This window comes from Lepisosteus oculatus, chromosome 2, assembly GCF_040954835.1.
Source record: "Lepisosteus oculatus isolate fLepOcu1 chromosome 2, fLepOcu1.hap2, whole genome shotgun sequence".
NCBI lineage: Eukaryota > Metazoa > Chordata > Actinopteri > Semionotiformes > Lepisosteidae > Lepisosteus > Lepisosteus oculatus.
Window position 1 is genome coordinate 27,211,970 of NC_090697.1, and position 13,096 is coordinate 27,225,065.

Consider the following 13,096-nt stretch of genomic DNA (forward strand, 5'->3'; position numbering starts at 1 on the left):
GCTGTGCGAACCGTTGGTGCATGCCTTGCCCATTGCACTAGTTCAGCCACACAGCTGTCACCTTGTCATGACAATCAAGCACTTTCAAAGCTGATTTTGAATCTGAATGAGAAGAGATGGTGCTGGAGTGCTTCAGGAGAGAAGGCGAGGTAGAGAGTAGAATGAAATCACTAAGAGCTTATTTTCCCAGTATGCTAGTGATATAGTGTAGCTGCCACTGTGGAGGGAGTTTGCATGATTGTGGTGCCTAGGGAGCCATGTAAAGGGTTAATTGCTTGATAGGGTCATTGGAGAGATCAGGACAAATGTGCACGATGTGTGCAAGCCAAGCAGCAACAGCTGCCCTGATATAACTTAAGTAAATAATGCCTTTTCCTTAAATAGAACACAGCACAATGCAATTGTGCATTTAGCACACAAATCGTGAAGGATAAAGAATGATTGGCATCAACACTTGAAGACTGTTCTTCAGATGCATCATTTGGTCTCGAAAAGAGTCCCCCTCAAGTCTGTGCAACAGCCAAAGCATGTTTTGTTGGATCTGTTATCCCAAGACACTTATTTCTTGTTTTCTAAAGATCCCAAGAACTTCTTGTGACCTTAATATTGCATTGATTTATTTACATTCCGATCAACAAAACACTATACACAGATTGCATTTTGTTTTCCTCCTTGTAGAATCAAATGTAGGGATCCAAATATTAAGTAAATAATAAAAAGCAGCAAGTTAAATCACTGCAATAATATATTAGAATCTTGCCTGGTGGATCTACTGTATATTTCAGCTGCATTTGAGTGACATAACAATACTGCTTTTTTCTCCAAAAACAGGAATAAAAATTATGAGAAAACAAAAAAACTTTGCTATAGTTACTATACCCTATAGTTTCTAAATGTTACTACGGATGTGATTTTGTTTAGTTTGCACATTCATTCATGGATTTAATACAGTTCTAAAAAGCAGTTCTAAAAAGCATACCAGAACAGACCTTGGATTACTGCCCTCAGATTTTGATTCGATTGAAAAATGTTTTAGCATTAGAACTGGAGTTAGAATAAGTGCTTGCATTAGGTTACTTTGGTCTGGAATGTAGGCAGGTTTTAGGGATAGTACTGGAGTAATGATTAAGTTTAGGATTGGATCTAGGTTTAGGATTCAGGGAGAATTTGCAGATGGAGTTAGATCTGTACCAAGGATTAAAGTTAAGGTTGGATCTACAGTTAGGATTAGGGTAAAGGTTGGGGTTAGAGGCGATCTGGGACAAGGATTTAGGGTTGATCTAGGGCTAGGATTAGGGGAAAGGTTGGGGTTAGAGGCAGGTCTGGGACAAGGATTTAGGGTTGATCTAGGGCTAGGATTAGGGGAAAGGTTGGGGTTAGAGGCAGGTCTGGGACAAGGATTTAGGGTTGATCTAGGGCTAGGATTAGGGGAAAGAGAGGCCTCACTGTTTCCTGACCGCGTGTCCGTCTTGTCCACGCAGCTGAAGGAGCAGCGGGAGAGGGAGCGGCGGGCGAAGAAGAGCCAGGCAGGCAGCGTGTCGGAGGAGGTGGGGGAGTTCGACGACCTGGTGTCGGCCCTGCGCTCGGGGGAGGTGTTCGACAAGGATCTGTCCAAGCTGAAGCGCAACCGCAAGCGCTCAGGCAGCCAGCTGCTGGAGAGCTGCGGCCGCGAGAGGCCCGTTACCAGGGTCAACTATTGACACTAGGGGCCGTCAGACTGCGCAGGGGCAGGGGCAGGGGCAGGGGGGGCCCCTCCCACCCCCACAATAGACCCGTATCCTCCAGGCACCAGGGCAGCCTGACACCCATCTCCAATCCCTGCGTACACCCCTCTCACCTCTGCAGCTCGGACAGCCAGAGGGCCGTGACTGTCCCACAGGAAGTGCCAGAAACAGAGCTCATGCCCATCTCAAGAGCATCACCTGCTCGGGGACTCTCGCTTCCCGAAGCCCCGGCTGTCCTCAGACTCTTCCTTCCTTCCTTCCTGTCACAATTCGGCCTGAAGGGAGGGACCACCTGTTCTTTCCAGCTCGTACAGTGGACATTGAGAACAGTGACCCCCGCCCCTTGCCCCCTGCCCGCCCCCGTTTCCTCCTCAGAGAGTGTTCTCTTCAGCACGGCCTACATCAACAAAAGCAGACAGTACCCAGTGGCCTCCTCCCCCTTCACCGTGTTGGGACGCCAGCCCGGAAACTGTCCACAACATGTCTTCTCCCCATTTCAGTTTGTGTCTCATTTCCCCTTGTCTCACATGCCTGACTGAACAGCGTGACCAAGGACTTCTCGAAGGTGGCATTCTTCTCTAGAGTCCAGGGCCGCCAGCTAAGGTTAACTGTCTTTTCTGACAGCTGTGCCAAGGCATGACCAGAGTGCACTTTCGGAAGAAGCAGCAGCCAACAGAGTTTCCTTTTCATATGGCATTTGTATCTCCAGCTATGGACCCAGCAGTGCTTGAAAGCCTAAAGCCCGGCACACACCTCCAAGTGGGAAAGCTGTGGGCTTTCTGTGCAACAAAGCAGCTGCACAGAAGTTACCCCGGTAGGGAACTGGAGCTCGAGCCTGATTTCGTACTATGCTTTTCAAGTGCCTTGTCTTCCACCCAGCCCTCTTGAGGAGGAGCTGGTTGGGAATTTCTTAAGGAGACCAACACAGTTGGGAATGAAAGGTCTCAGTGTTATGATGGAAAAAGGGGGTCATTTGTTTTTTTTTTATTTTAAGAAATGAGAACTGTAAAAAAAAAGAAGAAGCAGTAAAAAAAAAAAACACAGCCATTTATTACTGGTTTGCCAGTGCCAAAGCTTCACACAAGAAGATAGAAAAGATGGCATTTATATATTTATATATAGAAACGGACATGCTTACCTTGGAAAATTATGTTTTGGTTATTTTTATAATGTTGTTTTTTTAGCCTTGTTTTAAGATGTATGTATGTGTTTTAGTCACCTTTTAGCATTGCTATTTCTGTGCTGTCAATGTGTATTCATGAAAGAGACCCCTCTCTCTGGGAAAGATCACACTTTAAGACCTTGTTTGCACTGTTATCCTAATGCGAAACCTTTCTGCCCTGCATCCTTTCTGCAAGGAGGATGTTTTTATAATCATCCAAGAGCCACAAATAATTACCACCAACGTCTGAGGCACTGCCACAGCCAGTCAGTTATAGTTACACTGCACGTGTACCATCAGCACGGCCAGTGTTCGTTCTCATGAACCCCAGCCTTCCATCAGAGTTTGAGAAAACAGCACATTCAATTCAAACTATTAAACCGGACCATTCTGATTTACATTAACTGGATCAGTGTTATTTAGAATGCATGATCCCATTAGCATTTAGAATGAGATCCCATCTCAGTATAAGCTGATATTAACCAGTGTTCTTTCTGCTCACTTTATCTAATGATCAGAGCTTAAAGGCTCTACTGTGGCTAAAGATGATTATAGATTAGTTTTATTCCTCTTTGTCAAGATTGGCCAACGTCCAGCCAACAGCATCTAATAATGTGGTTAAGAAGGTCTGTGAGATCTGACTCCTCTTCCAGGGCAAGTGTGATTGCTATGATTGCAAACAGAGCTTCCCTGTGATAAATGGTTGAAAAGACACAGATTGGAGTACAGAGCAGATCCCTAACTGCAGTTTTGTATTGAATGCAATATTGTATGTCACCCTTCAACAAGAACTTGCTTTCTTCACGGCTGATCAAAAAGAGAGCACAGGGAATAAGGAACGAAGAAGGGAGAGCAATGCAATACCTGTGAACACCTCGAGGAATGGAGTTCATGAAACAAAAGGCCCTCCTGTCAGCTACTGGCCAGCCCGAGAACTCCAGGGAATCGCAAAGACCTTTCATTTTTTTCCCTGTTTTCAAAAAATATCCACCTAACCAGGACAAAGGTTGCATGAACATTGCCATTCGACTTGCTTTGGATCACATCTGATCCTCTTAGGGATAGGAGAGAGCTGGGTGAGGTGGATGCCACTCTGGGCTGTATGGTGCCAATCTGCAGTGGGCCACCAGTGTTCCAGCTTTTGCTGGGACTCAGTATCTTCAGCACTCTTGGTGGGGGTGTGGGGATTGCTGTATTCCGGAGATTAAGGTTGGAAAAGTAATTCCCAAACAATCACTAAACATCTGTGAGAAAACTGGAGCAGAGAAAGCCTTTCAGGCAGAGAGAACCAAACCACAGAGAAACACTCCCACTTATAGCTTGGAACCAGGACAGTACAAACAAGATCAAAAAATATACGTTGTGTGCTGAGCTAAACCTCAAAGGATACAAGTCACTCTGAAGAAGTGATGAATTGCGAGTATTAGATCTCAGTTTCTTCTGAAAGTATTATTTCAGTTTTAACATGAGAGAGAGAATGGATCTCTCAGCAGTGAGTAAACTGTATACTTTGGAACAAGTAATAGGTTTATTCCATGCTGAAAAAAAGAAGAAAGAGAACACAACGTTTCGGCCGTGGAGCCTTCTTCAGGTGTCATCACCTTCTTCAGGTGTTGACACCAGAAGAAGGCTCCACGGCCGAAACGTTGTGTTCTCTTTCTTCTTTTTTTCAGCATGGAATAAACCTATTACTTGTTCCTTTGCAGCCTACGCATGCTGACGCAGCTACCCACCTGAACTGTATACTTTGTCCTGTGACAGAACAAAAACAACCTTCCTATCTTCAGTATTAAAAAACTGAAAATACATCCTGCATTCATTCTTTAGGTATGAAATTCCTTGTTCTCTGGTTCGCCTTCAAACACTATGATACCAGTTGAGTTGCTGATAAATCACACCTCTCGTTTTCTCACTTGGCAGACTGAATTAAATACATTGTGAGGAGAATGTCTCTTATGTCTCTAAAAGGAGACATAACTGAAAAGCTCCTTCTGCAAGGGGCTGTATCTTCTGGCTTGCTTTCAGAGATTGATGGTGAGTGGCTCATCTGCCCCAGAGATCACTTCTGAGCTCTGCTGAAATGGGTGCATGGCCCATCTTTAGATGTTTCAAAGCGATGTCCAGCTGGTCAGAAGTGGACGGTCTGATTTAAATGAAAACGTACCACAATGCAGTGCTGTATTTGGCAGTCCCCCAGTAATTTGGATGAAGATTAAGTAAAAGTATAGGAGGATGGCAGATGAGATTTCAGCAGAAGACTGGAGACACACGGGTTGGGGGAATCCCGACATGAAATCAAAGTCCTTGATTTCTAGTGAGTTTATGGCACTGGGGAATTCCAACTCTCCGCATTTTAAAAGCAACGCAGAACCACGACAAAGTGAAAGAAGCACAACCGCCACGATCGGACTCTTCCTCCCAGCTCTAGAAGACAGACATACGGTACATTGACATCGGGCTCGGGTTTGGGATTGTGCCTGTGGGACTGTGTGGTGGGGGGGGGACAGTGAACTGTCACAGTGTGTGGCCCTGCCCTGTGTAGCTTCTGTCCAAGATGAAGGTCCTCTGTCTTTACACTGTGATAAACGTGGAATTAACTGGCATTACAAAATGGCAAATCATTCACCGACATTAAGGCTGTGCTCCTACAAGGGCCTTGTAGCAGCAAGTGTTATTGGGGGAAGGCTTTACTTTCGTTTTCCAGCCAGGGTGTGTTAACAGTAGTCATCTTACAGCATAGATAAAACTCTTCAAAACCTGATCCGTTGACAAAAGATGCAATATTTTTCTCCAATGTTACATTTTTTTTTAATTATTTGTATAGAACAGCACAATATAAATACAATGTAATATTAGAACAGCACAAACCACAAGAATAGATATAATCATGGTATCCTTTAGTGGTTAATTTGCACTATTTTGTTAACAAGTAATGAAATGTCTAGACCAGAGTTTCCCAGTTCTAATCTTAGAGGGCCAGAAGAAGACTGTGCCTTTTCCCAGTTCTCAAATGTTATGTGCTTTTAAAAACACAGAATGCTGGAGTTCAGCAAATTGTTCCCACAGCTGTAGAACATAAATTGGCTGATTAGGGTCTGATTGAACTGAAAGCCTGGGGACACAGTGAGACTCCAGGGCTGGAATGGGGAAACACTGCTCTACACACTCTGACAACAAAGGCTTTCACTGTGGTTGCAACTGATGAACCGGGTAACTGTGAGGCTCCCACCTGGTCTGGTCCTTGGTTCATTTCGATGTGGGTTCTGTGCACAGCCACTTGTTTTCTATGGAGCTGCTCAGTTTCTCTTATAAGCTAATGCAACTCCTTGCACCTACTATAAATGGGGAGGGACATAGACTAAGACGCAGCCTGACAGCTGAAAGGCTAGAGACTCCTGTTAAGGCAGTATTTCCACTAAGACCTTCTGAGAGGTCTTGGGAATTCCTTTTGAAACTCTGTCTCAATTCGGGGACAGGCAGCAACAGCTCTGAGCTGTTGACTGAATTCTGCCTGTGCCTTGACAAGGCAAACAAGTTGGCAAAGACATTGTTGTGAGTATGGTTAACATACTTGATTGTGGAACAAAGAGAGACCAGGAAATGAGCGTGCAATCCGAAGACCTCTCAGACCAGCAATCCCCAGGGAACACTGATGAACTGATTTAAATAGAGAGGCCTGTTTCTTTCTGCAATAAGAATTGATATACATTATACATCTAGTAATGCTAATACTGCATGGAGTTGGTACGTTCTGTTTTCATGAATAAGGATATGCCACAGATTCCCCAATTTCACTTTTACAATTTTTTATAAATCTAAAGAAAAAATTATCATCCTTTGTTAAATGCTCTGCCACATACTGCACCTCTGGAAATAAGGAAAGTCTCATTTTGTAAAAAAAAAATCCACTTGCAGCATTTTAAAAGCAGCTCACTGGCTCCCACTGTGAAGACATGCAAACGGTCCATATAACCCGAGGTTAGATATAGCAGAGTAACGGTGGCCACAGAGTTTCTTAAGTGAATCAAGGACTAGTACCTTAGCCAGCTCCCTTGGTGCATAAAGAGAAACCTAGACCAATGCCTCAAAGAGCAGTGAAACAGAATTATGTAATGGCTCCAATCTACACCACTGCAAGAAGCTTCTGGTGAGAACTCCCATTGTTCCTCTATTGTCATTATGATAAATATTATGCATTTTGTTTACCGTAAAGTGCCTATTTTTCTGACTGGTACCTTGCTGTTGTCTTTGGTGTTGAGTCATCTTCCTACAAGGAACCATTCTGTAAAAATGCCATTTTAATGGGTTGCAACTTATCAGAGACTTTTAAACTCTATCCTTGGCACATTATCTGTTATGACAAAATTGTGGTTTATCTTGACAGGTGTTCTTCCCACCTTACAACTGAAATAAACTGACAGGTACTGTTCAGCCTGCACCTCCCCACTGAAACAGGTCAAACAAAGCTAAAGAGTTCTAAAAGTATTATAAGTTATTTAATATTTTTATTTGCCTTAAACACAGCTTTCTGAGTGTGACCAGAAACAGCTTTCTTTGTCTTTCTCACAGCTTGTCTGAATAGAGTGTGACAAGCGAAGAAGAATTCTGAGCTTGCACCTATTTAGAGAATAGTCTTCTAGTCTGTATTCAGTAGTGACATAGGACGGTTGTCATGAATTTGAATGACTGGAGACATTAGACTGAAGAGTTACTGGAGACAAAGTTCTGAAGCTTGCCATTCTCATCCAAACTTATCTTTAAAAGTAAAAGCATTGTTTTATGCATTGAAGCGGGATTATGTTTTACAAAGCTTGTAAACAGTTGCAAAACCAAGAGAAAATTTGGAGGCTCTTTGACTGTACGAACGTGGCTTCTCAGAAACTTAACAAACTAAAAAGTCCAACTCTAATGGTACAGTAATTAAGGTGTAGGAGGATTCTACTTTTACTTTACAGTCTTGACAAGATAAAGAAGAAATCTGAAGAAAAGTAACAGCTTCTGGTCAAACTTTAAGAGCATTTTGGCTAAAATAAGGCAAGTGGCTTATAAAGTGCCACTGTCACTATTACGACTTTTATTTCAAAATTAACATTCTTTTTATCAGCACAAGAAAGGTTATAAGCGTGAGGAGCCCTTCTTCCCTCTTACTAGGTAACAGTGAATTGATCTGAGGGTCCCATTCAGCCATTTTTTAAAAGAAACCAACCACATGGCTAGGTAGCTTGTTCCATATTCCCAAAACCTCCGTCACCACACAAGAATTCCCACATTCCAAATAATTACTCAGAGTCAGTTTACAACGAATAATGGTTTTATAATGGAATAATAGACTGTTTTTCAACTTCACTTTTCTAAGAGCTACTGTTATAATAAAACAAGAAAAAATTAAACCTATTTATAGGGTTTTTTATCTTTTTTTAATCAATTTACATTGAAACTGTTCAGAAGAACAGTTTTTGTATAAGTCTCTTTGAAATGTCTGTAGCATTAACTAAAGTGAGGAGGTACCCAGGCAGACTAATGACATGGTTTTGAAATATATGCTTTTCATTTGGGCTATTTAATTTGCCACAAAGTCATATGACACCTCAGTTTATATTGATCAGTAAAGGCCTATCATTATTTGGTTTTGAGAGTAGTACCTTGAAGTAGAAAGACTGGAGTATGTGACAAATGGTACCCAGTTCAGGCTACACAAAAACTGAATGAAAGACATAAGGTAGATAGTGATGATGTAGAAGGTAGTTTCACAATTCGACTGGTAGAACTTTTTGTGATATCCATTGCCCATAGTTTTCAAAAGAAAAAAAATCAGAATTGTATCGGTAGTCTAAAATCATTTAAAAACAAAGAATTGGCACGTGTTTTCAGACTGCAGGATTGCGGAATCTGGTCTTAAGACAGAATCTGCAGGAGTCACCAGAACACAGATTACATTTTAACTACTTTAAGCATTCCACGAACAGTCAGTGGTAATACATTTGAATTAATCTAATGCCTGGAAAGAAAGAACTCCATATAACAATATAAACCACAGCTTTTGATGCGTCATAAGTCCACCATGAAAACTCCACAGTAATTACAATAATTACCACTGAAGTGATCTATATCCAGTGTGGAAGTGAAGGTTAATTCCAAGCTGAAAACAAAGAAGAAAAATAGACACAGTGCTATAGCCAAATGGTTGTGTATTTTTCACTTTTAATAATAAGTTCATTAATCAATGAATGTGCAGGTCACTGAAGTAGCTCCCACTCTGTGTTATCCTTTGTTGCATCCCTTTGAAAATGGCATTAGAATCCAAAAGGACATAAGAACATAAAAAGGTTACGTACAGACAAGAGAAGACCATTCGGCCAGTCTAGCCCATTAAGTCAAAGAAATAGGTGTTGTTGCGGATGAATTTAGTTTTAAACCTCTCCTCTTACAAAACATGTACAGTTGGACATTTTGTAGCTGATGAGAAGTGGAATAAAAACTGTTTAGGAATGTCCAATCAGCCTGTAAATTGTACCTCTATTTATTTGCCTTATTTAGTTTGCTATATTTTTATGTATACACGGCATTATGCTAAAAATGTTATATATATATATGAAAAGTATAAATATATAAATAATTATAAACTGTTGTCTGTATTTGTTGGTCAGTTTCAGTATAAGAATGAGCTGTTCGGAATCCTTTTTTTTTTTGCTTGTTTTATTTTGTAGGATTACGACAAAATAAAGAAAACTATTGTCCTTGATGTCTTAGTCCTCTCTAGATTATGTCCTAGACAATTCTTTCCTGCATCTTTCAGAACAAATCATTGAAAACTGCCCGGAGACCAATGACAATAGTCACAACGGATATTTCCCGTGGTGGCATGTTGGAGAATGGGTCATGTTAGTAGCCGACTGTGACTGGGATTCCTCTAAGCCACCATGCACAATTGGCTAAGCACTGAAGAAAATTAGGATGAGTCAGCCAGAGCCTCTCTCGGCAGCAGCACAATGTTCTGGGCGGTTGCTCCATGCCACTGTGGCCATCTTGACACCACAGCGATCTACGTGGCTGTCTGAGCACGCACAGTAACTGCTGCTCCAGTCAAGAGCCTCGGACCTGCTCCCTGCTTCCTAACACACCTCCAGCATGTCGGTACGGTTACATCTCCGCTTTTTGACTTTCTGAACTGCAGTTAAAAACGGAAAGGTGTCGCCTCTCCTATGAATCCTAGAACACATCTTGCTAAGCAGGGAGATTCCATTTTTTATCATTTATTGCTTCAACTCTGAGAGTCTTGAGAGTCCAGTCCCTTCACTGTGTTAGTGTAGAGAGAGCAGGGAGAGGCTAGCAGCCCATGGCAATACCCTGTGCTTTGAATATAGCATCTTTCATGGTATGTCATAACCAGTCATCTGTACTTGGCAATGATGGAAGAGACAGTCACATTGTCACATGAGTCTTCAGGACAGACGCGCACAGTGACAATTTGGAGTCTCTGCACAAAATCCCCAAGAGGTGCCTGTATCTTGAACCTATACAGTTAAGAACACCACTTATTCTCAAACTGAGGTCCTGGGTGTCTTTTCTCCTTTCAATAAAATAGGCTACTAAATTACAGTTTATATACCCTTCATGTTTAGTATTTCCAAGTGTCAAATCAGGCAAGGTTCACTGCTACAACCCCAGTATTGGCAAGGAGGGACGCAAACTGTGTGGCTTTCCCTACAAATGCCCTCTTGAACTGTACAGCTTTTGCTGACTCTTTTGAGTCCCATAGTGCTTCACAGGTCCACTAGCACTGAGGGACAGCAGGATCCCGCACTGGGCTGCACTGTTCAGGGTCACCCTGTCCGTTGAGGGATATTAAAACACCCAAGAGCATGCTGTCCTGACTGATGGATTGAATGAATACTGCACGCATGTTTAAATCAGCTACATTTGACCTGCAAGGCTTAACTTTAGTTAGCATGTTTGGTAGAAGGGCTGTACTGATAGAATCACTCTCAGCAAAACTCTTCTTTCCCAGTTGCCCTCCTCCCCCTGGTTCTTACACTTGCACCCTACCTGAACCTCCCTGAATAGTGCCCTTTCGTCAAGAAAAACACCTTCTCGGGCAGGATTTAAAACTCCGGTCTCGGCTCGGGAGAGCAGGCCCGGCTTGTTTCGGGCCTCCAGAGGTACTGCAGAGCTGTGCCCTGTTAACCTGTGGGGTGAACGGGTGGTCGGAGTCACTCCCGGCCCTGGTGCTCAGACACTCTTCTAAGACTACACCTCTTGAGATGCATCATCTCGCTTTTGAGGGGGTCCTGCAAGGATACATCCAAAAAAAAAAAGAAAACATAAAAATAAAAATACAATTTACAGTAGCTGCTGTGAAAGGTATCTGGTATAAATCAAACCTGAAAATGCATTAGGGTAGAATGATTTCAATTGCAAGAGCATTCTGTTTTTAAAAACAAAATTAGTTTATTAAAAACATAAATTCAACTCTGTGATCTTACTTCAGAGGGTAAGCTATTCCAAACCATGAGCGCTTGAAGAGTACCGACTCCCTGACATCAAACTCTTTCCCCTCCCCTGGGTCTCATTGCTTCTCCTTCATTAGGCTCTTTGAAGTCTCCCGCTTTCCGTTTTCGAAGACTAATTAAGCCGTTTTTTTAAAGGTTTTGCCCCCATTGTAGAAGAGAGAGCTGAGAAATCAAGTGCAATGGTCCGAAGACGACGTTAACACACCACAGGAAGGGGAGGACACACCGATTACAGAACAGCTGCATAGCAGGGAAAGCATGGAAGAACATAAGAAAGGCTACAAACAAAGGAGGCCATTCTGCCCATCTAGATCATTTTGTTAATTAATCCAAGATTCACCAGTGCTTTTCTGAACAGCTTTTGAATGGCTGGACAGCTCGTTTTGTACTCCCTCAAAGGGGTGTGCGAAAAGGTTCACCCTCATTTGAACTGCAATGCACTTCCCTGCAGTTTAGAACAAATTATTAATTGCCGAGCTGTCCACCTGGGGCAAATGAGCATCAACAGGATTGGTGCAGAGTCCAAGTCATTTCCTCCCTAATCCACAGATCCGAGATAACAATCGGGCATGCATATCCAGGCTAAAGCCACACTGTCCTGAATTCACTAGTTAGAGCCTGGCTGGTGAAATACAGCACTACCAGGGAAATGACACCATTGATCAGCGCTCCGATGCTGCCATCTAGCGGTGGAAAGTAAAACTGAAATCAGACAGGAAGAGCTCAGAACTGATCATTTAAATGGCATGCTAGCCGTCTACTAAGATGTAAAATATTGTCCTTGGCTTAGATTTTATTTGGGGGGGGTTTAATAAAATAACAGGAAAGCTGGTACTACAAGAAATGGGCAGTTGAGAGGACTGGAGAGGCTGCCAGTAAAAGTTAAGAACTTGAGAAACCAGAAACGAGCTGGAATTGGGGGGGGCGGAGGCAAAATGACAAAGTGTGGACTGCCAAGTGTCTTCTGTGAACCAGATTCACTGCTCATCTTTGCACTCTGCCATAAGGCCCCCTTGACATAACCTGTGTGTGCACATATGAAAAATATACCTAATAAATACTATTCAGGCAATAACAGAAAACAGCTGTAATCCCGAGCTCTTGCCAAGAACTGTACTATTCTAGTTTAAGTGTAGTAAATCACTTTGATATTATTAGGAACTGGGAGAAGACTTCCATATCCGTTGCATGAAACCTATTTAAATACATTCCCAGTCCAAAATCCATAGAAGGGACGAAGTGCAAAAATAAGGGGGACAGAAATTCTGCCAGTTGTGTTCAGAAAAAAAAATCAATGTAAGGAAAAACAAACGACAGCTTTTAACTCAATTAAATCACTCAACCGATTCAGCCATCAAAATAAGTGAAAAATTCACTCTAAACTTAATTTATTGTAATTTATTATATAGTGCATTTCGTGTTGAGAGGTCCCAAATCATTTCACCTACAAAAAGAGACTCACTTCGTCCCCCACTGAAGCACAGCCCCACCTAAGTGACACAGGAGATCAAGGGGAGGAGAGCAAAACCGATTCACCGGCTAAAGAGGGAAAACAAGCTCTTTTATGATTTGGCCTTGCTTTGTAGAAATTTAACTAGGTCATAGGGGGTTAACACTACTCTTTGAGAAAGGATCTTTAATGACCATGGAGTAAGTATCTGGGTTTAAGATCTCATTCTAAACATGCTACCTTGTCACCA

General features: G+C 42.3%; 1 protein-coding gene across 5 annotated transcripts in view; it reads left to right on the forward strand.

Annotated features, from left to right (window-relative positions):
- The window catches only part of daam2 (dishevelled associated activator of morphogenesis 2), a 137,153-nt gene extending 132,730 nt beyond the window's left edge, over nt 1-4,423 (forward strand). For all 5 annotated transcript variants that reach the window (XM_015357407.2, XM_015357400.2, XM_006626338.3 and 2 more), the window contains one exon: nt 1,482-4,423. In XM_015357407.2, the coding sequence (XP_015212893.1) occupies nt 1,482-1,700 (219 nt within the window). In that variant the 3' untranslated portion in view covers nt 1,701-4,423. The remainder of the gene's footprint in view (nt 1-1,481) is intronic.
- Nucleotides 4,424-13,096: the final 8,673 nt, after the last annotated feature.